Here is a 27,368-nt window from a genome sequence, read left to right on the forward strand (position 1 = left end):
TCCTAGACACAGATATAGGTATGGGTATCCCATGTAATATGCTTATAGTATGTGTTTATATTTCGTTTTCCAAACTAAATTTCATCCTCAAGACTAAAATCTTGCCTGAAGTATCATTATCATTATATAGGAAAAGGTGAACAATTTATATGTACCATAATTTTTCCAATATGAAAAAATACTACAACCATACAAGCACTTTTTGGTGTGTGGAAATATTGAAAAGCCTAAAATGATAAGTCAATGGACTAGTTATGATGCCCAGATGTGGACATGAAGACTGGCACAAATACAGGAAATGCAGATACAAGTCTCCATTTCCTAAAATCCTGGACATGGATATGGGTATGGATATCCCCGTTTAATATATTTGTATCATGCATTTATATCTAGTTTTTGTAGCTAAATATTTTGTCTTCACCAATTTAATTAAATTTTTATCATGTAAAGATTATTTTTATAGTATAATTTGTTAAAATATGCTTATATCATACACGCTAGCCATGTACTCTATCCAGTATCATAATGGACAGCTGGTAATAAGATCCCAAATGGCTAGTTGGTTTATTAGTTGTTAGAAGGGCCATTGCTCAATGTTGGTACTGAAAATATGAGGTCTTGGGAGGGATGAACTGGATAAAGACCTAACCTTTGGGTATGTCCATTTTCCTTTGAACCAAGAAGGTTATTACAAAAACTGTGGGTTGTCATTTCAACATTTATTGACTTAATGTCTATTTATTTTATTCATGTTTATCAGACCTAAGTGATGCCTAGTTGTTTCCTGGGCAACAACTTGCCTTTCCAGGCCAAAACGCCCATGCATTGCCTAGCCACCTACTAAAAATGGTTCAGATTTGTTACCTGCTTGTTTAATGCATCCAAAGTTTCCTCGTTGAGGTCGTTACTAGCAGTAATGGTCATATTTCCAAAACCAGGCATTCCGAATTCCTTTTCAATTGCACGGAAGAACTTCCTAGCCTCAATAGACAAATATGCAAGGTCACCAGAGTCCAACCTAATGCCAACTGCTTTGTACCTGTACAAAAAAATAAATAATAATAATAATAATAATAATAATAATAAATAATAATAATAAATAATAATAATAATAATAAATAATAATAATAAATAATAATAATAATAATAATAAAATATTTACTTGCTATTTGATAAAGTTAAAATAATTGCATGAATACTCGTAAGCTATAGAGAAAAATCTAAAAAATAAAAATCTTAATTCCTCTTCTCAATACCATCCAAAAAAGGAACTTTTCTTGTTCTCAATAGTCAATACCACCACAAGTGATCAGCCAGAAGTGTGGGAGTTAGAAAAGTTTCTTTCTTGGATGGTATTGAGAAGAGGAATTAAAAATGTTCCTTTTATAAGGCTATGGATGTGTGGGACTGCCTTTTAATTTTAGAGGTAAAAGTATAAGCTAGAAAATGATATCAATCATTATGTTCTAGATGATGTAGGACAGAGTGCATGGTGAACAGGTAATACCAATTGTTGTAAGATTTAGCACCCAGATTAGGTAACTAAATGATAACCACTTCTTAGGTTTATAGTTAGGACTTTTGAGGATGCTGTTTGGTCTACAAAAGGTTTAAGGATGACGATTAGGGTGAACAGTAGAGAGTGATTAAATCTAGAAGTTTTTTTATAAAATTAACAGGATTTGTATAAAAGAAACATGAAAGAAAACCTGGACAGCCCAAAAAAGGCAGCAGGTGCAGTACAAAGAAACAGCACAGAGCTCACAATACATAACCACTAACAACAATTCCAGTTACAATAGGGCCCCTGGACCTGGCATCCCCCAATCGCACCCTTGACTAATTACTATTGCCCTGGATAAGCTATCAGCAAGGAAATTGGCTGATCTGGCAACACCTGAACAAGCAATTCAGGCTTCTACCCAACAAAGAGGCTTCCCTAACCAAAAATCTGAATCTCCAGGGAGGGTCCTCTGAAATGAGCCAAATAATAACCACATTACAGTCTCCTTCGATGAGCACATCCTTCCAATTCTGTAAAGCTAGCAACTTGAGTCCTTTGATTAGGGCAGTCAACTCTGCTGTCAATGAATTACCATACCCAATAGTAGCGGTGGCAATTGGGCGGGTTGGGTTGGGTTTGGTTTGGGTTGAGCTTCAACCCAACCCATCTAACCCGCCAACCCATTAATGACCCAGTTATATAAAATTAAGTGGGTTGGGTTCAACCCAAACCCGCTTTAACCCAATTCAACCAGCCCAAACCCATTAATCTTATACTTATGGACTTAAAAAACAAACTAACTCTCTCTTAACAAATAAGTTGGTCATAGCTTGGTGGTAATTGTAGTTACTACACAAGTGAAGGTTCAAATCACATTACATGCATGTTATTTTTACACAAGCGGTGAAGCCATTTGACTATGTTTGGATTTTGGGTTTGACCGAACCACTTAGGTTCAAACCGGTCAGACCAACTTGAACTATCTAATTGGATTATCTTCGAGCTAATCACATCAAGGGTGGTTGAACCACTTAGATCTGGATCAGTACGGTCGGACCGGACCAGACCGACCATATCAGGTTTGTGCACGGGTTTGGGACCAAACCAACTAGCCCGAAGTGAGTCGACGTAAGTAAATCGGGTCGTCCGGATTCGGGTCAGGTTGGGTGGATATTGGCCGGGCGGACGGTCCAGACCGGGCAAAGCACACGGACACTGAACCATCCCACCCGAAACCGTTTCGGATTCGGGTTAACCCGGATTGGCTTGTACCGGGTTGGGTAGGGCTGTGTGAATACTGGTTGGACCGGATGACCCAAGCCAGGTAGAGCAAGCAGTACCAAACCATCCCGCCCGGGGTCCATTTCAGATTCGGGTCACCCCAGATCAGTATATGCTGGATCGAGTCAAACCGCGTTGAACTGGTCCAAACTTGGGTCAAATTTATTTGGATTTATGTTGGGTGAAGCGTATTGATTCAAGACAAAACTAAATTTAGTCAATAATTAATAGAAAATTAATGCATTAATTATACTTATGTCTGTAATGGTTAACCCAATGGTTATCCACAACCTAACCCATTTAAATGGGCGGGTTGGGTGATGGGTTGATCACACAACCCGCTAAGTAAATGAGCGGGTTGGGTGGGTTAGATACTGGGTGGGTTCAGCGGGTTGGGTGAAAAATTGCCACCCCTACCCAATAGCACCTGAAAAACTTAATCCAATGTTGCACAGTATCAAATAGCACCCGAGAAATTTAATATAACATTTCCAAACTCATCCCTTACCACACCTCCCACACCAGACTCTCCTGGGTTGCCTAAGGAGCATCCGTCAAAATTGAATTTGAGCCTGCCCAGCTTCAAGAGGTTGCCAAGTGAGCATTCTTTGTGGTCTAGAAATAGAAAAATTGGCTATTATATGCCAACCTCTAAGAATATCATCCATGCCTACCCCACGGATTTCTTCGCATACCAATACCCAATAGGCAACTTTAATTTCAATTAACTCAATAAGGGTTTCCACTATCAGTTCTTTGTTTTCCAACAAATCCAAGATACTTTGTGGAGTATTCCACCTCTTCCAAACAGAGAGAAATGATTCCAGACCTTACAAGAGAAAGGGCAAGAGAGAATAAGAATATGAGATGTCACAGATTCATCCGATTCTCTCTCAAGTAAACCTTTCCTAAACCTGAAGTTCCAGGAAATGTTTCCTTGTGCAGAAAATATCACATCAGAGACTGTTCTTGTGAAATCTCAACAAATTGCAAATTTGTCTGATCAGGTACCTAGGACCATCTAGGGTTTTATGAGAATCACTCAACAGAACAATAAGCATAAGAATTCAATTAAAACATCAATCAACTGATTGCCAAAAATGTGGAAGAGATGCACACACAAAAGCACAAACCTATACATGCATACATCAATATAATTTAAGAATAAGCTATGACTAGAAAAAACAGACTACTAGGCCATGTCCTACAGAAAACAGTCCAAAATACCCTTCATTGACACAATCATCTGAGCTCTAATCCAAGAGCCATCTTGACTGTCCTTTACTCAATCAAATTCCTAGGTTGCTAATTCTCCTGTTGACAATTTGGCTACGAGTATTGTTGAGAGAAGAAAGTTGTATTTAGATTAGAGCTTTGATTTGTTGGTTATTTATTTACGTTACTTCATTCTTTGCATGATTGCATAAGGTTAATTTTATCTGAGAGGGGGAGTCTTCTTGGGTTACCCATCCCATTTAAAGATAATGTTCATTTATGAAGCAGTGCAAGCTTAGATGAATGATTTGATATTTAAAAGAAAAGAATTGACTAAAACTAACAATACAGAAGAAACTATCTGTCAAAGCAAATCTTCACACCAACATTTAGGAGAGGGATTTTATTGATAAAAATTATTTTTTATGAATGTTTAAACATTCCAAACATACCCCAAATCAGAAAGTGCTAAAGCAACTGCACAGAAATTAGGAACACCGCTCTTCATAACCTGACAAGAAGGATTCCAACAGAACCATTATCAAACATGAAAATGAGATGCAGCTAGATCAAACATGCAAGTTCAAGTTGTAAAATGTGAAATAACTAATACCATTATGATGGTAAGAAATAACAGATATTGCCTTCTAAAAAAAATCTATAGTGCTTGAAATGATAACAAACAACATACTAATTGGTGAACACAAGCATCATTGTGATACTGTTGACCACATAATAACAATAATTAACTTTGTGGACCATACTGGGGGTATTAAACGAAGTAAGGATCAATATTGGTTTATATAGAGTACTAGTAATTAAGCACATGCGTTGCATGTGAGATATTTTTCTTCATATTAATTACTTGAATTTTAAAGATAGAAATTGAAAATTAACAAAAGTAACAATATGATTAAAAATAAATTTAAATGCTTGTAGTAATGTGTGTGTGCATTGCACTGCACATGGAAATTTTAAATTACAATAACAATTATTATTATTATTATTATTATTATTATCATTATTATTATCATTATTATTAAATTTTGTATTCCATTTGTCATAAATAAAAATAATCTTTATATTAACAATTATTTTATTTAATATGACCCATATATAACATTAGAAATATTCTCAAATATTTTTTACAAAATTCTGTACTTTTTCATTTTTTGTGTTTTATCTTTTTCTAAATATTTATTATTCAATTATGACATCATGATTTTCCTTTAAAAGTATCATATCATCGATTGATTCATTTGACCCAAACACTAACTACCACCCAAAAAAGAAAGTTTGATTTCTAGGATTACATTAAAGTTTGTATTACATTTTCACCATTGATAAAATTATTTCTTATTTTTGAATTTCTATATTTATTTTGCATTTTATCTATTTTTGAATTTTACTATTTAATTGTGGAAACATGGATTGGCCCATTTGACACAAAATGGTTTAATTTCTTACCACCACCTAGATGAAACCACTATTTTTTTAGGTATATTTTAAAAGTATAAGTTTTTGTGTTATTGAAATTATTAATTTATTATGTATGGATTTAATTAATAGAATTTAATAATGACAAGAAACAAAAATGCCTTAAATATATGATTCAATGAAGGTAAATACAAGTTAATAACTTAAATGTTGGATTTAATGAGAGAGAATTCAATGCATTGAATATTTTAATATTACCTTTTTCGACTCATTTAATATCAATAACCGGTTACCTTATTTGCCCTCTAGTTTTATCAATAAATTTAAATATAGAGGGGTAACATCTATAATCATTGTCATAAATATTACTTTTAATAAAAAATGGCATTTTAGATAACACCAAAATAATTCACACCAGTTTTATGAAAAAATTATACAGGATGGGGCTTCAAACGGCTACAAAGATAAGGCTGATGCTATGGCATAAATGAAAGAATAATAGAGATTGATTATGGTAGACTAAAGATTAAAAATAACAGAATGACAAGTTAATAACATAAGCAGATTCTTCGTATTCTGAAACAAGTTGGCTTACATCATATGTGTCCACAAGGGCTAAAAAGTTGTGGGGGAATGCCAATGCATACGAGGTAAAAGCTGCCAATTCACTTTGATTGGTCTCACCAAAAACACCACGCAATGAATCTGCCCACTGAAGATCATGTGCAGACAGATCCCATGAAAAGTCAAATGGTGAACTAAGAACAAAAGAAGACAGATAAACAGCAACATTACAACATATTCTCAATAGACAACCATTATCCATGTTCACAAATGGTTCAAATACAACGCACAGAAAAGAGAGGAGAAAAACAGAAAGTAATTCTGAATCTTTTTCAACAAAAGCATGGAGTTTCAGTTTGTGCCATTAAGCTAAAACAGATAGTCTTGGCTTTAAAGGCCAAAGCAACATATCATGAGTTGCATGTTTGAAACCCTGGTTTAGCTAAGATTCCCATATATGGATACTGGCATGGACTATGAGATGCGAAAGTAGCTTTCTATCCTAGATGTTGATGTTGTATTAAGAGTTCAAACTTGACATTATACCCAGAAGTCAAGAAAAATGTAGCAGCAAAACAGTAGAGAAAATAGGTGAAGCAAGGAGAAGTATGGTTGATTGAGAAGAGTAGTTCTCCTCCAGTCAGCCATTATCTATGGATTAAGTACAAAGACCCTTGTGCCCCTATTAAGTATGGGACACATAAATTAGGATAAAACAGTCCAGTTACATAGAATTAAATAGGGTAAAAGACTAAAATACCCTCACTAAGTTGGTACTAACAGATATTCTTTAAGCTACACTTGTATCTAGTTAAACTCAATGCAACTTCTAATGCTTGACTAGTTTCTTATAGTAAAATTTGTTGAAGCATACCAATTATCTACTTGTGTGAGAAAACAGAAACTTTGATTATAGGAGTTAAGAAAAACACACAAATACAATAAACTTATAACCTAGAAGTAACATGCAGCATCCAGCATTGCCATGTTTGTAATCATATCAGTGTCTTATAGTGTGACCAATTCAAATAGGTATGCAATGTTCAGGTATCCAAATATTATTACAGCTCAGAATAGAGTCCACACTGTTTATATTGGTACTGCCAATATGATACCATTTCCTATTACTCACTACATCCATACCTAACTCTGATTTTAACTTCTAAACCGTAGGCATTTTCTCTCTGTGGTGTTCCTCTTCTTACTCTGACTAGTTTACGTTGATTGAAGAATACATTCTTGTCTTGGATGGGTCATCTATTTGGTATTGAAGGTTAAATTACTTTGGAAGTCCATAGACCTGTCATTGGTTGGAGCCTTTGGAATTCATAAATTTCAATCAATGTCGCTGCCTTAGATATTGTACAATTGGAAAAAGCATCAGAACACATGGAAATGGAACCACTTCATAGTTTAGTCAAATATGTTGAATCTTTAAACAATGGTGCTAGCAAATTCCTATCAAATATTAGTATAACCTATTTAAAAGCTCAATCTTTGCTCTGCAACTACAAATCAGACACAATATTGTCAATATAGAAAAAAAAGACAATAATTCTGGTAATTTGGCAGGTTTTGCACAATTAATCGAATAATAGAGATGTAAGCCAGTAATTGTAATTATCTTAAAGCAAAGGAAACCGCATGGCATCAATGTAGTAGAATGTAACAACTTAGCAAGATGCAAGTCTACTCAGTTGTTTCTAACTACAAATATAAGAAAACATCAACAAAGACTAAACTTAGTTAAAATGGACAAGAAAGAACTATATAGAAATCCTTTCAACAAAAAAACAACCTGAATTTTTCTTAGCCAGGTCTGCACCAGACTAACAAAATCTTCACAGGTACCTGTGCCATCACTACTACGAAGTGATTTGTCAATAATCTCATCAGGACTCTGCACATCAGTTGATAAGTGAGAACAAGGAAAAACAACTTACACAAGAAAATACAGACAGGTTACTGCAAGTATAAAATTGCGATAAAATGATTTACATAATATAATGATGAATAGAAGTTGCCATGTTGAATCATAGGCACTGATAAGCACATAAAGTAAACAGTTAACGACGTCAGTGTGTCCCAAATGTAAAGTTGAAAAAGTAACAAATATCAACAAGGAGAAATTTATCATTCACAAGAAAGAGGCAAAAAAAAAATTACAACCAATAGAAGAAAGAAGCAGCCTCCACCCCTAGGCTGACCCACCCACCAGCCACCCAAATAAACCCATGGCTAGCTCAGACAAACCAATCCCCACTGTATCTCCTTTATCTATACTTGTTGAACTAAGGAATCAGCAACGACATTGGCTGATTTGGAACCAACTAGAACAGGATGTTCCTGTTGAGACACAAATAAAGGGAATACAAGTGTACAAGAAAAGGCCACACCAGCCTTTAAAGAATGTAACTAACAGCCAACCACTAGAACAAACTAGACAAGTGGAGAGGCTGGTATAACAGAATTGTAACAGCAGTATATAAATAAGGAAAGGAGGTTAGGAGGGGACTATCAATTTGGGAATACAATCTCTCTCTCTCTCTCATTCAGGAGGCAGGCTCCCTCGAAAGAGTCCCAGAGTTAGGCAGTCCCTAACAGTTCCCTTTAGAAGCTAAACACCTATCCTCTCTAGCATGACAAAAGTGCAAGGCCTTCTATGTATGTTTCTAATCCACCCAGTCAAAACTTGACAGCTCTGGACATATAAAGTATCCATTGCTTGCATATATATGCAGCATACCCTCCCATATGATACATCCAATGCCATGGGTCCTGGGTCAGTATCCATTGCTTGCATATATATGCAGCATACCCTCCCATCTGCAGATCCAATCATTCTATTACACAAATTTTTTCACATGATAAAATAATCTCAAAGATGGCATCGGATCAAATTTGAGGATAACTTATTTCCCAACTAAAGAAAATGATCAAAATAAAAGGCCCTTCAGACCAAGTCATCAGGATTGAATATCTATTAGCACTTAAAAATGAAGATCAGGCCAAGAAAATGTATCCAATGTCTTTTTTGTAATCACAACATTGATATTACTTTATAAAATCCTGTCCACAAAAAATGTTGGTTAAACAAGAAAATCCAAGGTCGACAATATTGTTGGATCCGGCAATCCTTTTTCAGGGTAGTAGGGAGCTATCATTTCATCTTTAATAAAATCCTGTTGTTGTTGTTTATCAAAAGAAAAAAAAAAAAAAAAAAAAAAAAAAAAAAAGAAACCACAATATTGATACAATGACAACAATGCAAACAACCTTAAATGCTGTCCTAGTAACAATATAACTACCAACCATGAATGAGCTAACAAAAGCATGAGAATGTGTTCCACGAAGTGGTATCCCAAAAAGCCTCCCAGCTGCAACATTGCTGTCAATACAAGATGCAAACATGGACATGAGAAGCATGCTAAAAGTTACTAAAATCAACTAGGATATAAGAAGGTAAAAAAAATGCAAGAAACATAGCTAGGTTATACTTAAAATGACCATCAGAGCAAGGTATAAAAAGAAACTAACAATACTTAAGAAAAATTGTGAACCTAAATAAAATTCTCAATTGAATTTGTGGCCAAAGAGGCAAATCCAAGTAAAACTCACAAAATTGAAAACACAGTTGTCAATGCATTTAGTCAATTCTGGGAGACTGGAGCACCTAGTCACCTAGTCGCCTAGGTAGGTGCCTAATCATGGTTGCCCAAGGTATGTTCCCCTTCTTGTCACTTCTCTATTCCATCCTCCGGTTTTGTTTCTACTCAAGCTAATGCTGGCCAGTGGCCCCTCCGCTACTGTCTTTGCAGACCCAGCTATCTGTGTCTACTTGATATGAACTCTTACCCATAGGTGTGGTAAAGGGAGAAAGAGAAGTGAGGAGATCATGGATTTGGTATTCAGACACTTAGCAGGTTTAGTTGAATTGGAGAAGAGTGAGAAAAGGTTAGAAATGCAGAGGACAACCTTAGAACCAACAGAGAAAGAGGACAACAATGACTTGAATAAGGAGAAGGGAGAAAAAAAATATAATGAGCAAACAAAGAAGAAGGAGAAGAAACCCAAGATATCAAAAGGAGAATCTGCCAAGACGAAGGTCTATCATAGGAAGGAAGAGGAAGGAAATAAAAAGAGAGAGAGAGAGAGAGAGGAATGAGGGAGATTGAAAAACTAGATTGTGAGGTTTCGTATGAAAAGTGTGAGAGCCAGAAGAGGGAGAAAAAGAGGGAAAATCAGTAGATTGGGGAAAGGAATCCTAGGGCCTCATAACTGTCAAGACAGCACATTGGATAAAGACCATGGACTCTTTCCATGAGTTCTCAACCAATGACACTTTTTAAGGGCTTGGACTGCCGTGGCGCAATCAGATAGATTTGTAGAAAAGTGCAGATGGATTGGAGACCACCAGCTGGGAATAGCATGAAACTGAATTTTGATGGCAGCTCGATTAGCAACCCAAGAAGAGCAGGCATAGGGGTGTATTCAGAAATAACCATGGAGAGGTAGTGGCCCTGTATTCGGGTCATGGCTTTGGAGATTCAGTTCAAGCTGAAACATGGGCTCTGCCACAAGGAATGAGACTTGCTGCACAAGTTGAAATCAGGGAACTGGAAATTGAAGGAGACTCACAATTAGTAATTGCTTGGACAAAGAGAATCAATTCAGCCCCTTGGAAATACAAACAAGCATTTAGGGAGAGCAAAAAGATCCAATGTGACTTGTTAACAGCTGTTATTTTTCCTATGTATAGTACCGCAGGGGTACTATTGTACTTTTACTCTTTTTTATTTTAGTTGCTGTCGCCCTAGTATATATATTAAAAAAGCTGTGCTGCCAGCAGCATCTTTTGCTCTCAGTTCTCTCTTCTCTCTTCTTCTCTCTCTTTTCTCTCTTCTTCCATTCTTCTCTCCTGCATAACATGGTATCAGAGTGGGACTATCAGATCTGAAAGAAGTCGAGTGAACAGTTTTTTTTTCTTCTTCGCACCAGATTTCCAGATCTTCCGCCCTCATCTACTGTTCGGCTGATTGAAGATCTCACACACTGAAGTAACTTTTCTCTCTCTCTCTTACCTTTTTTTCTGGTCGTGTGCCAGTGCAGAACCTATACTAGGTCTTCCGATTGGATGTGAGGTGATCAGCACCTCTTTCTTTCCTTTTTTGTGGGGCCGACTGATCCCTGTGAAACTGTAGGTCGTGAGGACCTTTTGTGTGCTGCAACAATAGCTTTTATGGTGAACTGAGGGTCAGAAAGTGACCAGTACCTCTTGTGTGCTGCAACAGCAGCTTTTATGGTGAACTGAAGGTCAGAAAGTGACCAGTACTTGCTGTAACAGCAGTCCTGTTGATGCGTAGGTCAAGAGATGACCTGTATGCACTGTGGCAACACTTGTGTTGAGCTTGTAAGTCAAGGGATGACCTGTTAGTGCTGTAACAGCACCTATGTTTTTACAAAAGGTGTGTTTCTGACAAAAAAATAAAAAATCCGTTCCCCCTCAGTGTTGAATTTCTTTAAGGCTGTGTACCCCATTTACGAGTTGTTTTTGAATCTGAAATCATGAAGTAGTGAAGATTCTGCTACATCCGGTGTTTCCTCAATGCTGAATGGAATGAGTGGGGGTGTGGACCTATCCTTTCCCATGGCTGTTATTCTTCTTGATGGTTTAAATTATTTAGAGTGGTCAAGAGGGATCAAGTTGTACATCACTGCAAGGGGAAAGATAGGTTATATTAATGGGAGAATCAAAGAACCACATTCTGAGAGTGCTGAATATGACAGATGGAACCAGGAAAACAGCATGGTCATGTCTTGGCTTTTAGTTTCTATGCAACCTCAAATAAGAAGGAATTTCATGTGGGCTGAAACGGCAAATGAGATCTGGGAACAAGCAAAATCAACATATTCGGAACTGCAACACTATGCAAAAATCTACCAGCTACAGGTAGAATCGTCTACTTGTAAACAGGGGGAGAGGTGTCTATCTGTGTACTACTCAGACTTCACCTCTGTTTGGAAGGAGTTAGATCATTATCAGAGTGTGGACTAGAAGTGTGATGAAGATGCAAAACTGTACAAAAAACTTGTCTCCCAACAGAGATGTTTTCCATCAGTTCAGGAAGTTTATGCTCTTGTACAATCAGAAGAAAGCAGAAGGAATTTGATAAACAGTTCTAGAGGAGATGCAATTGTGTTGGCAACAAAAGGGAGTGTTACTACTGGTGGGGGAAATACTTCTAAGAAGGGGGATCTTCAGAAAAAGATGGATGACAAGGACAAATTGTGGTGTACTCATTGCCAGAAACCCCGACACACCCGAGACACATGTTGGGGTCTTCATGGGAAGCCGAAATGGGCTTAAGATCTGAATAAGAAGCAAGGTTCAGATATGAATAAAATGTCAGGACAGCAAGGTACAAAAAAACACACTATGGCAAACATGGCTACTTAGGAGAAACAGCCCCCCATTCATACTGTGACTCAGGCACATTCATCTGGATCTGACCCAAGGGAGGATATTATAAATTCCTTCCGTGACCATTTAGAGCTCTATGGTAGAGCAATTCATCAGATGGATGCTCCTCAACTTCATTTGCGTCTACATCAGGTAACTCTGCCACAGCTTTCCATGTTGCTTCTCATAACCCTGACACTCCCTGGATCATTGATTTTGAAGCGTCAAAACACATGACCGGTACGTCCTCTTACTTTCAAACCTATCACCTTCTTTCTGGAAGAGACAAGCTGAGACTAGCTGATGGATCATACACTACCATAGCTAGTCAAGGAACCATTTCTCTCCCTCTCGGCCTTACCCTCTGATGTTTTACATGTTTCGAAATTTCCCATTAATTTGTTCTCTGTTAGTAGTACTACTAATTCCTTAAACTGCTCAGTGACCTTTTTCCCTTCTTACTGTGTGATCCAAGATCTGGCCTCGGGGAGGACGATTGGTAGAGGATGTATGGTTGATGGACTTTACATGCTGGAGAATAAGGCTGGTCTTCAAGTCACAGAGTCTAAGAGTTAGTCCTGTAAGAGTCGAGTTTATTTATGGCATTGTCGTCTTGGTCATTTATCTTTTGAGTCTTTGAAAGTGGTGTTTCCAGAATTGTTTAAGTCAGTGTCCATTTCAGATTTCTCTTGTCAAACTTGTCAATTGAGTAAGCATAGAACTCATTTTCTTTCAAAAAATAATAAATCTGAATTTCCTTTTCACATTGTCCATTCTGATGTGTGGGGCCCTGTTACTTTACCATCTGAGAGTGGCTACAAGTATTTTATTACCATTATCGATGATTATTCTAGATATACATGGGTATATCCCATGCGGACCAGGGATGAAGTACCAAAAATTATCCAAGATTTTCAGCGGATGGTCTTCACCCAATTTCAAACTGAAATCCAAAATTTTCAGTCAGATAATGCCGAAGAGTATTTTCATAGTGATCTCACGGAATTCTTTGCTTCACGTGATTCACTTCACCGTAGCTCTTGTGCCCGAACACCACAGCAAAATGGTGTTGCTGAAAGAAAGAACTGACACCTCCTTGAAGTGGCCCGGAGTTTACTACTCCATATGAATGTCCCAAAACGCTGTTGGCTTGAGGCTGTCCTTTGTGCTACCTACCTCATCAACCATATGCCCTCTCATTGGTTAGAGTGCAAAGCCCCACAACAGCTTCTCTTTCCTAAGGCCCCCCTTCTTTCCATTCCTCCTCGTGTGTTTGGTTGTCGTTGCTTTGTCCAAAATTTGTCACCCACTCATGGAAAATTGGATCCTTGTGCTATTCCTTGCATATTCCTGGGGTACTCCTTCACTCAGAAGGGAGTTGTTTTGATCCTGTTTCTAAAAAATTCTATGTTTTCATGGATGTCTCTTTCTTTGAGAGTGAGCCTTTTTTCCCTGTTTCTCCTCAGGGGGAGAGTAGGAATGAGGAGAAACTGGTTCAGCTCCCTCCTCTTCCTGATCCTCCTCCCTTCCGTGTCTTCTTCCGTCGTCACAAAGGCCAACCAAATTCAAGAGTTGTGGAGAATCCAGAAGTTGTACCTCCAATGCCATTAAACTCTTTGGGGGCGGATCATACTCACTCAGGTATCTTGATTCCCATTGATGTCCCTGACCCCATTGCAATTGATACCTTTGTTGCTAATGACCTTGACCTTCCTATTGCTCATAGGAAAGGTGTTAGATCATGCACCACTAAACACCCCATTTCCCACTTTGTTTCCTATGAAAATATTTCACCCTCTTTTCGAGCCTTTCTCACATCCATTGACAGTGTCCCTATCCCTAAGAATGTGGCAGAAGCTCTTTTAGTAACTGAATGGACCGATGCTATGAAGGAAGAAATTAATGCCCTTTATAAAAATGGCACATGGGAACTTGTAGATCTTCCTAAGGGAAAGGATCCAATTGGATGTAAATGGGTGTTCACAGTCAAACATAGGGCTGATGGCACAGTGGAGAGGTATAAAGCTCGTTTAGTGGCAAAGGGGTTTACACAAGTGTACGGAGTTGATTATGTAGAGACTTTTGCACCCGTTGCCAAGATGAACTCCATTAGAGTTCTATTCTCTCTTGTTGCTAATCTTGACTGGGATCTACATCAGCTTGATATCAAGAATGCATTCTTGAATGGTGACCTTGAAGAGGAAGCTTACATGATACAACCCCCTGGTTTTCAAGCTCAAGGCAATGAACAAAAGGTGTGCAGGTTGAAGAAGTCTTTATACGGGCTGAAACAATCACCGAGAGCCTAGTTCAGCAGAAATGATACAAGCAATGTCAATCTGATCACACATTGTTTGTGAAAAGAGAAGGTAAAATTGTTGCTTTGATAGTATATGTTGATGATATAATTATCACTGGCGATTGGAAGGATGAAATCCAAAAGTTGAAGAGTTTTCTTTACACACAGTTTGAAGTAAAGGATCTAGGTCCTCTAAGATACTTCCTAGGAATTGAAGTTGCCCGCTCAAAAAGGGTATCTTCATTTCCCAAAGGAAGTATGTCCTAGATTTACTCCAGGATACAGGAAAAATGGGAGTGAAGCCAGTTGATTCCCCTATTGATCCTAACCATAAATTAGGTGACAGCCAAGGTGAACCTATCAAGGATGTGAAACAGTTTCAGAGACTTATAGGGAGAATATTATATCTTTCTATGACCCGCCCAGACATTGCTTATGCAGTTGGTGTCCTTAGCCAGTTCATGCATGCCCCTATGACCACTCATCTTGAAGCAGTAGAAAGAATCCTCCGATACCTTAAAAGGTTTCCAGGTGCTGGCTTGTTATTTCAAAGGCACGGACATTTGAAAGTTGAAGTGTATACTGATGCAGATTGAGCAGGATCCCTAAATGACAAAAAGCCAACTAGTGGCTATTGTACCTTCATAGGAGGAAATGTAGTTACCTGGAGAAGCAAAAAGCAAAGTGTGGTAGCTAGATCCAGTGTTGAAGCTAAATATCGAGCAATGGCTCATGGAGTGGCTGAAATTATGTGGATAAAAAATCTGTTGAGTGAGTTGGGTTTTCCAGTGGACAAACCTACGACCCTATTCAGTGATAACAAAGCAGCCATAAACATTGTTGCTAACCCTGTGCTACATGATAGAACTAAACACATCGAAGTCGACAAGCATTTTAACAGAGAGAAGGTTATCACAGGGGAAGTGTGTACTCCCTATGTCAACTCTGAGGATCAACTTGCAGACATCTTTACAAAAGGACTACACCACTCACGGCATCATGATTTATGTGACAAGTTGGGCATGATTGACATCTATGTCCCAACTTGAGGGGGAGTGTTAACAGTTGTTATTTTTCCTATGTATAGTACTACAGGGGTACTATTGTACTTTTACTCTTTTTTATTTTAGTTGTTGTCGCCCTAGTATATATATTAAAAAATCTGCACCGCCAGCAACATCTTTTGCTCTCAGTTCTCTCTTTTCTCTTCTTCTCTCTCTCTCTTTTCTCTCTTCTTCCATTCTTCTCTCCTGCATAACATGACTTTTAGTTGGGTAAGTAGGACTGCAAATGGGATGGCAGATGTGCTTGAATGTGCCAATTTGTACTAAATGCCATAACTTTTATAAATCATTAATGAAATCTTTTTACTAAATGTCAATGGAGTGTTGGTGTCTGACCAGGAGGAGATTGCCACTTATTTCGTAAATCACTTTAAAGAGGTATATAAGAGACAAGAGAGCACTAGTTTTAGCTTGGTAGGATTAGATTGGCCAAGCTTGAAACCTGAAATGGCACACTGGTTGGAAAGGGATTTTGAGTTGGAAGAAATAAGAGGAGCAATGTTCTCAATGAATCGATCTAAAGCTCCAAGGCCAAATGGTTTCACTATGGGTTTTTATCACGACTGTTGGGATATCATCAAGTCAGATTTATGGGCAGTCTTTGAGGAGTTTGCTGAGGAGCATTCTACTAGCCCAGGGATTAACTCCACTTTCTTAGCCTTGATACCTAAAAAAGGAGATACAATTCAGCCAAGAGATTTCAGACCCATCAGTTTGGTGACTAGTATTTACAAGATAGTGGCCAAAGTAATTTCCTTGAGGTTAAAAATAGTTTTGCCCTCCTTAATAAGTCAATCACAAGGGGTTTTCATTCAAGGTAGACAAATCACTGATCAAGTCCTGATAGCTAATGAATGTGTGGAAGACTAAAAGAGAAGGGGGAAGAAAGGATTTGTCTGTAAACTGGACCTGGAGAAAGCATACAATCTAGTAGATTGGTCATTCTTGATGGGAGTTTTGAGGAAATTTGGGTTTGGATATAGGTGGTGTGATTGGATTGAAGGTTGTTTAGCTCATTATTTTGTGTTGGTTAATGGAGTGGTTAGAGATTTCTTTCCAGCCAGCTACGAGAGGACTAAGACAAGGGGATCCCCTCTCTCCCTTCCTCTTTACCTTGTTAGTAGATGTTTTTAGTAGACTTATCTTGAGAGCGGACAGGCTGAATCTGATTAGAGGATGGAGATAAAGTTGTGGGATGCACCCGAGTCTACCAATATGACCACCTCACGTGACAAAATGCGTCCGCGCACCTTAAGGGAATTTGCCGCACACAACCCAACAAGAGACGAGACACAAAGTGCGGCTGATTCTGGAGCCGGAGCAATTTCAGTGTCCCCGGAAGTGTAGTCCCAATTAGACGCATCAGAATCAAGTTCCTCCACATCATCTTGAAGCATAGACCCTTCGCTTGTTTCTATTGCATCTCTTTGTCGGTCATCTTTTTGAAAGCAGGTGGGGCCTAAATAATAGGGGCTGATGCAGGAGAAGGAGGGATTGTGGCTCGTGTAGGTCGGGTGACAGCAGAAGTAGTCACTTGCGAAACCCGTGAGTTAAAGTGGGTTCCCGAGAGGGACGTTGCGGGCCCACGAGGATATGAACTAGATCGATAGGCCCATAAGGCCTTATTCTTTTCCTCAATTTTCTGGGCTGCAACCATTTTTCTAATCAGCCCAACGGGTTCCATCTGTCGGAGTTCGGCCTGGATATCTGGGCGCAACCCATTCACAAAGGTTGCTTCAAGGACTGATTCTAGTAGGTCACGTAAGGGGGCAGAAAGCACCTCGAAATGGCAACGATATTCCTTGACAATAGTGGATTGACGTAATGATAGAAGCTGCTCCTGCAAGTTTCCCTCCTGAGTTGATCGGAAACGTTCAAGGAAGAGTTCCTTGAATTCTGCCCAGCTACGAAAGGGTCGCCAACCATCCTCCCAATAATACCACACCAATGCATCACCCTCTAAACAGACCACTGCCGCCCACAGACGTTCCGCCGGAAGCAAGCCATTAATCTCAAAATAGCGCTCCGCGCAAAAAAACCAGCCATCTGGATTTTCCCCATCAAAAATAGGCAGCTCCAACTTCCGAGGAAGTGAATCAGAAGTATGTTCTGGGGCTGTCATTGAAGGGGACGTCGGGAAAGCTGCACCCTTTCCTTTGTCAGCCGCACGACTTGATGCAGATACAGGAGGAACATTGTCAGTTGTAGACAAAGGAGCTGACAAGGACTGTTGCTGCAGCAACAAATCAAAACGCCTTACCAAGTCTTGAACGCCTCCTTCCAAGGATGTGATCTTCGACAGTCCAGCTGTTATCTCATCACGCAAGCCATCCACTTCAGAATGCAGAGAAGTCAAGCGTTCTTTGAAACCCTCCACCTGCGATGCCACTTCCTTAGCTATCACCATGGCCGAGGAAAGACGTGCTCTGATACCACTGATATGTCCCAGAAATTTGACACGCAGTTCACAGACTCACAGCAGAATCCAAACCACTAGTACTTCAACAGGGAACTGATATTCATTTAGAAGAAAAGAAGATCACTTACAGTAGGTCGGTTCTTTGAGAGACTGTCGGCTCTCCCAAGCACTCTCAGAATTCTGTACTCAGCAAAAGTCTGTCTTCTCCATCCCCCAAAGCCCCTTCTTATACACATCTTATAGCATAACTGCCTTCCATAATAAATGTCCAGCTGGTCGAAATATAAATGCCCCACTCTTCTTATTCCCAACTAACAAGCTATAAATGCTAAATGCCCTATACTCTTCCTATTCTCAACTGACAAGCTATAAATGCCCTATACTCTTCCTATTCTCAACTGACAAGCTATAAATGCCACAAAAACTCTCCTTATTCCCTCCAGCCATAAATTCCCCCATGTTCAATTATTTCCCCCCTTGGCCGCCAGTTGACCTTTCCCCTTCCTGGTGTATGTAAAATTAATTGGGGGCCTATCAAAATGGTATTCAAAAATCAAGTTCAAATTTGAGATTTGATGTAATTGAATCGAATTTGGATTATACAAATACCAGTAATGGTCAATTTCAAATAAGACATTTTATAGGTTAATTCATCAAATCGAATTGAATAAGGACTCATTTCAAAAAAGTTGAGAGTTCCTCTCTTCCCATATGGACCAACACACTGCCGCCCTAATGCTTCTCCACATGACCTTCCCTCTTTTCTTAGGCCATCTTGAGAACGAAGGAGAGATCAAGCTTTGCATACTTGTGGGGGGATTCCAAGTGCATCCAAAAAAGGAAAAAGCCCACTCCCAAACAGTTTTAGTAAGCGGACAAGTAACCATAAGGTGGTAAACCGTTTTCCCATCAGCTTTACAAAGAACACACCTATTGGGAAGTAAACAGGAATTAGGTCTCTTCCTTTGAAGCAAGTCATTTGTGTTTATTCTTTCTAGGAAAGTTTCCCAACAAAAACTACCAACCCGAGGAGGAATGGATTTGCTCCAAATCTCTTTAACAGGGAACGACAAACAACCCAAAGGTAGCAGAAAGTTGGACCAAAGTCTCAAAAAACGATGCACAAGAAAAGGAACCAGTGGAGGAGGGGGTCCAAATTCTGGAGTCATCCTTACTCGGGTCCAAGAAAACATTTTCAAGGATGGCTAGTAAGGACGATAAACAACCCAATTTTGTATCCCTTATTGTTCTCCTCAACCCTAGATTCCACCCAAAGCTGGAAGTAGAATCAGAAGGAACTAAGAAAGAAGAAATGGGTTCATTTTTCAAATCTGACAAGGCATACAGGGAGGGAAATTGGTCCATCAGGGATGAGTCCCCAACCCAAGGCTGCTCCCAAAATTTTATGAGATTACTAGAGTTCAAATCATACCTTATCCAAGGGGAGAAAACCGGAAGCAAATCATGAATGGCTTTCCAAGGGGAAGCAGTTGTAGTCCTTGCCAAGGTTTCTACTCCTATAATTACTACACTTGCACCTAATATATTTTTCCTTAGTCTTAGTAAGGGAAACTTGATGGAGGGGTTAATGGAACAAACCAAGATCTTCTATGTTGACCATATGCTGTTTTAACATCAATTTTCTCTTGGAAACTAGAATAAAAAATTTAAAAATAAAAAAAAGGCTTTAAGAAGTCCATCAAAGTTCTCTAACTCACAGCAAATCATGCCAATCATGTATATTCAGCAGCATTCATTCTATGGGGGGTGGAGGGCAGGAGGGGGAGGAAATAAAAACTCAAATAAATCATGCATGTAGAATCTAAAAAAAAATACTTGGCTGCTATAAAAACCCAATGCTGTCATGAACTAACACCATGTCAATAAATTAGTAATGAATTTCCTAAATCACACTGTATCTATGAGATCTTGGAGTCATTAGATAGATAGCTAAAAGATATTTTCAAAGACAAATATTAAAGTCAAAACTCAAAAGTATAAAAATTAGGACAGGTGAAAGTGGTGAACTTAACTTCCTACAAATAATTCCTTGGTAAAACTCTTAAAACTGACAACACTGAATTCCAATCAGCAAAGACTACAATCTAACTACTAGAGAACAAATATATAACTCCTGTTGATATGGCCTTCCTATAAGAGGATCAGACATCAGAGTTGCAGACTTGCAGATCTCTATGGACTAGGGCTTCTCATAGGCTTTTCTTTGGGATGTCAGGTTTGAATGGGCTGGATGCCCCAGGATCAAATGCATAATCAGAAGAGTTAAGATAACTTGGGAGAGGGATATCCCCAATGAAAAGTACACCAAATGTTCTCCATGCAAGTGGAAATTTTCTTATCACTATCATTACAAATGATACCTGATAAGGTGATTTATATACAAGCAACTACAAATGAATTTGCTACATATCTACAGAATACAAACATCCACCTGAAAGAAAGTAACTTCTATGGACATCCATTTTAGAAGACTGATAAAGATCAAAAGATAGCAAAATTTAAGAAATTATATCCTAAAACTAAAATCATTGGTAAAGAACAATTTGTTAAGAGGAATAACCTTGTGGCATCAAATCCACCAATATAGCAATATTTTGATGCACTTATTCCACCATCAGGACCCTACATAAGAAAGAAGAGTAGATTTCCTCAAAAAGATGAAGTTGATTAATGACTTTCAAATGGAAAAAAGATCAACAAACCTGTGCCCTCCGAAGCCCAAACTCAAGTAGAACTTTGGACTTCCCTGCAACAAATCGGTGTCTTGCAGCATTTGTAGCCACTAATGATGCATAGTTGATAAGATTTACAAATGGAGTTTCCAAAAGTTGAACCACCTTAAAAAGGAGAAATATTTAGCTGTGATGTACTCAAAAATAAGAACATGTGAATAACTTTCAAACTTTTAGCTACCGTCTAGAAAATAAGCACAATTAAGGTTCTACATTCATAACACATGACATATGGTGAATGTAGAGAACACTGATGTGGACCCCACTGTGTTCGTATGGCAGCATATTTCTGTTAGTTATGTCAGTGTTAGTTGGTAGTTATTTCAGCTTTATTATTAGTTTATTTGCCATGTAAGCAATAAGGGCAATTCAGCCCTTTTACAATTAGTCAACATATATAAATATTAAGAGTGGGTCGGCTGATGTTATGACCAACCCTCTCTCTTTTCAAAAATCTCTTCGTGTGCTTCTTCTCTTCTCTCCTTCTCTTCTTCTTCTCTTCTAAAATTTCTTCAATCTTTTTCTTTTGAATTCAAGACTGATTGTAGTCTTGATCAACTACTTGGTATCAGAGCCGACCTAGGAGCTCTGATGTTAGTCTAATTAGATTGACTACATGAGAATCTCCTAGGTTTAGAAGTTTTTCAACAAAGAAGGAGGATCGGTTGATTCTTAGAGGTTACTGGCAGTGTGCAGCTGCTACTAAGAAGATTGTAGAAGGCTGGGAGAGTTCCAGTAGTCAGGAAGAATCAGAAAAGGCTTCGGATCCTCAAGATTAGGATTTTGCATCAGACAGAAGGTGGTGGCCAAAGATTTTCTTTCATAAAGTAAGTTTTTCTTGAGAATAACTTTGAAAAAAATCATCTTGGTCTATTCTGAGAGGTGCGGCTGGAAAATCTGTGTTTTTCCTTTAGAGTTTTGAGAGAAAACCCTAAAATTCAGAATTGTTGTTGGTTTCAGATCAGATTTTGAATTGGTTTCGTACAGAATTCTGTTTTCTTTGTTCTTTGGAAGACCTAGGCCGGTTGTTATCAGTTGTTTGGGTGTTGTTTTTCTATTATAGTAGTTTAAAAAAGGGTTTTTTTATTAATTCTTGACCAAGAATGGAGTTCAAAAATTAGGGGGAGTGTTTTTGGGACTAGCAATTCTGGTAACATGTCTGAGAATGCCTTTCAGATTACAACTGTGAAGTTTGATGGATCAAACTACTTAGAATGGGCTCAATCGGCCATGATGGCCATTGGGGGTAGAGGAAAACTCAACTACTTGTTGGGAGATGTGAAAGAACCAACCAAGGAGGACCAAACTTATACCAAATGGGTTCAGGAGAACTATTTGGTTATGACATGGCTGCGCAACTCTAATGTAGCCACATATCAGCTGGAACTATTTGTGGGAAAAAACAGCCAAGGAAATCTGGGATGTCATGAAAGAGACTTACTCCTAACTCCTTAATGTTGCTAGGGCTAATGAATTGAAGTGTGAGGTTAACAACCTTAAGCAATGAGAGAAACCAGTCTCGGTTTACTTCTCTACCTTGAAATCTCTATGGCATGAAATTGACCACCTAGAAACACTTGAGTGGGAAAGTCAAAAGGATGCACAAACTTATAGAAAGCAAGTTGAAACTAATAGGGTTTTTGAATTCCTAGTTGGTCTGAATCCTGACTATGATATTGTGAGACAGCAACTACTAACAAGGGATAGTGTGACCTTATCTCAAGCCTACTCCATAGTGCATAGTGAAGAGACTAGGAGAAAGGTTATGATGCAGCATCAGCCCTTCCCACCAGCCTTGGCAGCAATTAAACCTAAGTCTGGGGGTGATACGGAGAGGGATATAAAGAAGGAAGATAAGCGGGATCTAGTGTGTGAACATTGCAAGAAACCTAAGCATACTAAAGACACATGTTGGAAGCTGCACCGTCATATAGTTCCAGCAAAACTCAGGAACAAAAGGGGTAATGCTAATATGGCTGTTAATACTGATTGTGCATCTTCATCGGGCACAAAAGGCATGCCTCTAGACACCCTAACTGCTGTCCGGGCTGCCCTGACTCAATTGAAAAAGGAAGTTGGGAATTCAGCTCAATCATCTCAGCCGCCATCAGCTCCTCCCACATCAGCCTTTGCTCATTCAGGTACTCGGGCCTCAGCTTATCATGCTTCAACTCCAGGTAACACTGAACATTGTTGGGTAATAGACTCAGGTGCATCTGACCATATAACTGACTTGCCATCACTGTTCACTACCTATCACTTATCTTCTTGTAGAGATAAAGTGTCCATTGTTGATGATTCCCCTGTTCCCATTTCTGGCAAGAGAGACATCAAGTTGTCTAATACCATTTCCTTATCTTCAATTCTACATGTTCCTAAGCTTAATACTAACTTGCTTTCAGTTAGTAGCATTACAAAATATCAGAATTGTTCCGTAACTTTTTTCCCTGACTGATGTGTTTTTCAGGACTTGGAGACAAGGAAGGTGATTGGGACTGGCCGTGAGACGAATGGGATCTATCTGCTCGGAGAGAGTTCTCATTGGGAAGATAGTCAAGATAGGAAGTCCTTTGTTTCTCAGTTTGTTAGTCAGGTTATGCTTTGGCATAATCGGTTGGGTCATTTATCCTTTCGGTCTTTGAAGAGTTTGTTTCCAAATTTATTTGAGTCTGTTCAGATGTCCAATTTGAGATGTGAGAGTTGTGAGTTTGCAAAGCATTGTATAACATCTTATTCATTGAGTAACAAAAGTAGTAATTCTCTTGATATTGTGCATACCGATATTTGGGGCTCGTATCACATCACTGCTATGGGGTGATACAAATATTTCTTGTTGTTTGTTGATGACTATACCCGTTTTTCTTGGGTTTACCTTATGTGTTCTCGAGATGATGTACCTGCTTTGACCCAGATCTTTCATTAGATGATTTTAACCCAATTTGGGGTCAAAATCAAAATCTTCAGATCCGATAATACAAAAGAATACTTTACCAACTCATTAGCCTCTTATTTGCTTGATCATGGGATTATTCACCAGAGTACTTGTCCTTATACACCACGGCAGAATGGGGTTGCTGAGAGGAAGAATAGGCACATATTGGAGGTGGATAGAAGCATTATGTTTAACTCCAATGTGCCTATTCGTTTCTGGGGAGATGCTATTCTTGCAGCACTGTATCTCATTAATCGAGTTCCTTCACGGGTTCTTGACATGAAGCCTCCATTTACCCTTCTATACCCCGATAAAGAATTGTTTATCGTTCCCCTTAAAACCTTTGGTTGCACTTGCTTTCTTCAGATTCTTGGACCTCATCGTTCCAAATTTGATCCTAAGGGCTCCAAATATATTTTTCTCAGTTAAGCACAAACTCAAAAGGGTTATTGTTGCTATGAACCTACTTCTGGAAGGAGATTTGTCTCGATGGATGTTACTTTCTTTGAAGAGGTACCCTATTATCCTAGGGTTTCTCCTCAGGGGGAGAGTAGTGAGAGTGGGGTTTACTCATCAAAAGTTCCTTTACCTGTTCCACTGAGTGATGAGGGATGTAATGGGGAGGGTTGTCAGAGGTGTCAGGATTTGAGAGTCTATCACAGGCAGTGGAGGCAGGTTGATTTTGGTCATCAGCAATCCAAGCCAGCCCCAGTTCCTTCTGTGGATCCAAATCCAGGTACCATAGTCCCTTTATCAAATCCAGGTCCCACTGAGATACCTTCCACTGTTGCACCCTTACCTCCTTTGCATGACCTTGACCTCCCCATTGCAGTCCGTAAAGGCAAACGGCGTTGCATCACATCCACAGCTCACTGTATTTCCCAGTTCTTGTCCTATGATCGCCTGTCCCCCTCTTACAGGTCCTTTCTCACATCCATTGCTGATATTCCTATCCCCAAAACAGTGCGGGAAAACTTGTCAGTTCCTGAGTGGAAAGATGCAATGAAGGTTGAAATGGATGCTCTTCTGAGGAATAATACTTGGGAGCTAGTTGACCAGCCTAAAGGGAAGAAACCGGTTGGATGTAGATGGGTATTTACTGTGAAACATAATGTTGATGGTTTCATTGAAAGGTATAAGGCCCGGTTAGTTGCAAAGGGATTTACTCAGACTTATGGTATAGACTACTTGGAGACTTTTGCTCCAGTAGCAAAGATGACCACTATTAGAGTTTTGTTATCCCTTGCAACTAGTTACTCTTGGCCCTTGTTCCAGATAGATGTTAAAAATGCCTTCCTCAATGGAGACTTACAGGAAGAAGTCTACGTGCAGTTACCTCCTATAATTTATGATGCAGAGACAGGAAAGAAGGTTTGCCGGTTGAATAAAGCCTTGTATGGACTAAAGCAATCCCTAGAGTTTGGTTTGATAGATTCAGACAAACCCTTGAAAAATTCGGCTTTGTACAGGCCCAGTCAGACCATACATTGTTCATTAAGAGAGTGGACTCTTCCTTGACTTTGCTTGTTGTATATGTGGATGATATGTAGTGACAGGGAATGATAGCAGTGAGATTGAGTCTCTTAAACAACTCCTTCATCAAGAGTTTGAGGTGAAAGATCTGGGAGAGCTACGATACTTCTTGGGTATTGAGGTAGCTAGATCTAAACATGGGATTTTTTTCTCAAAGAAAGTATGTTCTAGATCTATTGGAAGAAACTGGAAAGTTGGGGGTTAAACCTGCAGATACACCTATTGAACAGAATCACAATATCAGTGTAGAGGATGGAGAGCCACTTGAAGATAAAGCTATGTTCCAACGGTTAGTTGGAAAACTCCTCTATCTTTGTCTCACACAACTGGACATCAGTTATGCAGTCGGCGTTGTCAGTCAATATATGCACTCTCCTAGAACTACTCACCTCCTTGCAGTTGAGAGGATATTAGCATACTTGAGGGGGTGTCCAGGTAGAGGTATATTGTTCAAGAATAATGATCACATGAAAATAGAGGTTTATACAGATGTTGATTGGGCTGGGAGTGTTGATGATAGAAGGTCTACCTCTGGATATTGTGCTTTTGTAGGAAGTAACCCTGTCTCCTGGAGGAGTAAGAAACAAAGTGTTGTTTCTCGTTCTAGTGCTGAAGTTGAATATAGATCTATGGCTAATGATGTGGCTAAAATCCTATGGCTGAAGTCATTATTTGAGGAGTTGGGTATTATTTATGAGATGCCCTTAATATTGTATTATGATAATCAAGCTACTATTAATATAGTTCATAATCTGGTACAGCATGACAAAACTAAGCATATTGAAGTAGACCGACATTTTGTCAGAGAAAGGGTTTCATCTCAAGAAGTGTCTCCCATATATCACCTCCAACAGGGTTTAGGGTTTAGGGTGTACCAAGGCTGTTCCAAGGAAGAAGTTAGAGGCAGACCTATGCAAATTGGGAATGACAAATATCTATTCCCAACTTGAGGGGGAGTGTAGAGAACACTGATGTGGTCCCCACTATGTTCGTATGGCAGCATATTTCTGTTAGTTATGTCAGTGTTAGCTGGTAGTTATTTCAGCTTTATTATTAGTTTATTTGCCATGTAAGCAATAAGGGCAATTCAGCCCTTTTACAATTAATCAACATATATAAATATTAAGAGTGGGTCGGCTGATGTTATGACCAACCCTCTCTCTTTTCAAAAATCTCTTCGTGTGCTTCTTCTCTTCTCTCCTTCTCTTCTTCTTTTCTTTTGAAATTTCTTCATTTTTTTTTCTTTTGAATTCAAGACTAATTGTAGTCTTGATCGACTACTGTGAATATTTGTCACTAATGTTTCAAACAATCCCAAGATAAACAGAAATTTGATAGTACTCACTGCAATTGGTCCTTCAACCCTCAATAAGGGTATCTTTGGAAAAACAACTGACCCCTCAGAAATAGCATAAACTTCAACACCAAAGCAGTCAATTCCTCTAAGATAATCAAAAAAGCCATCCTACAATGGAGAAAGAAATGTGATTAATCAATGACATATAAAACAGCTAAAGAAGAACATATTGAATTAAATATACCATATCGCGTAATGTGTTTTTCTAACAAAGAGAAAATCATTTAGGGTATCCACATCTAGTAGGCACACATGTTAAGACATGCATCCCCATATTCTTAAATACATAAGTAGATGAAGATATCCTAAGAATGTATATAAATAGGTACATACATAAAAAATACATATACATATACTTCCATACAAACAAGAGAATGCAGGTTCAAGTCCGAGAGCAACCACTTTGTGCAAAAAAAAAAGCCAATGGTTAGGTCCATGTCCTGTCCAGTCCACCCCTCCCAAGACACCCAAGTAAATGTGACATTTATTATCCTTGTTAGCAATCTGATTTTCTTTAAAACTTGTCTATATTGCCAATGTTCATTCGCTT

At 38.7% G+C, this 27,368-nt stretch overlaps 1 protein-coding gene across 4 annotated transcripts in view; it reads right to left on the minus strand.

Annotated features, from left to right (window-relative positions):
• Nucleotides 1-27,368, minus strand: part of LOC104601745 (nicotinate phosphoribosyltransferase 2-like) — a 39,230-nt gene that overhangs the window by 7,794 nt on the left and 4,068 nt on the right. For all 4 annotated transcript variants that reach the window (XM_010265203.3, XM_010265202.3, XM_088893984.1 and 1 more), the window contains 8 exons: nt 26,807-26,926; nt 20,967-21,101; nt 20,825-20,886; nt 9,314-9,389; nt 7,800-7,901; nt 6,033-6,149; nt 4,453-4,511; nt 865-1,039 (listed from right to left, as the gene is read on the minus strand). In XM_010265203.3, the coding sequence (XP_010263505.1) occupies nt 865-1,039; nt 4,453-4,511; nt 6,033-6,149; nt 7,800-7,901; nt 9,314-9,389; nt 20,825-20,886; nt 20,967-21,101; nt 26,807-26,926 (846 nt within the window). The remainder of the gene's footprint in view (nt 1-864; nt 1,040-4,452; nt 4,512-6,032; nt 6,150-7,799; nt 7,902-9,313; nt 9,390-20,824; nt 20,887-20,966; nt 21,102-26,806; nt 26,927-27,368) is intronic.

Source organism: Nelumbo nucifera, chromosome 1, assembly GCF_055504915.1.
Source record: "Nelumbo nucifera cultivar China Antique chromosome 1, China Antique-T2T, whole genome shotgun sequence".
Classification (NCBI taxonomy): Eukaryota; Viridiplantae; Streptophyta; class Magnoliopsida; order Proteales; family Nelumbonaceae; genus Nelumbo; species Nelumbo nucifera.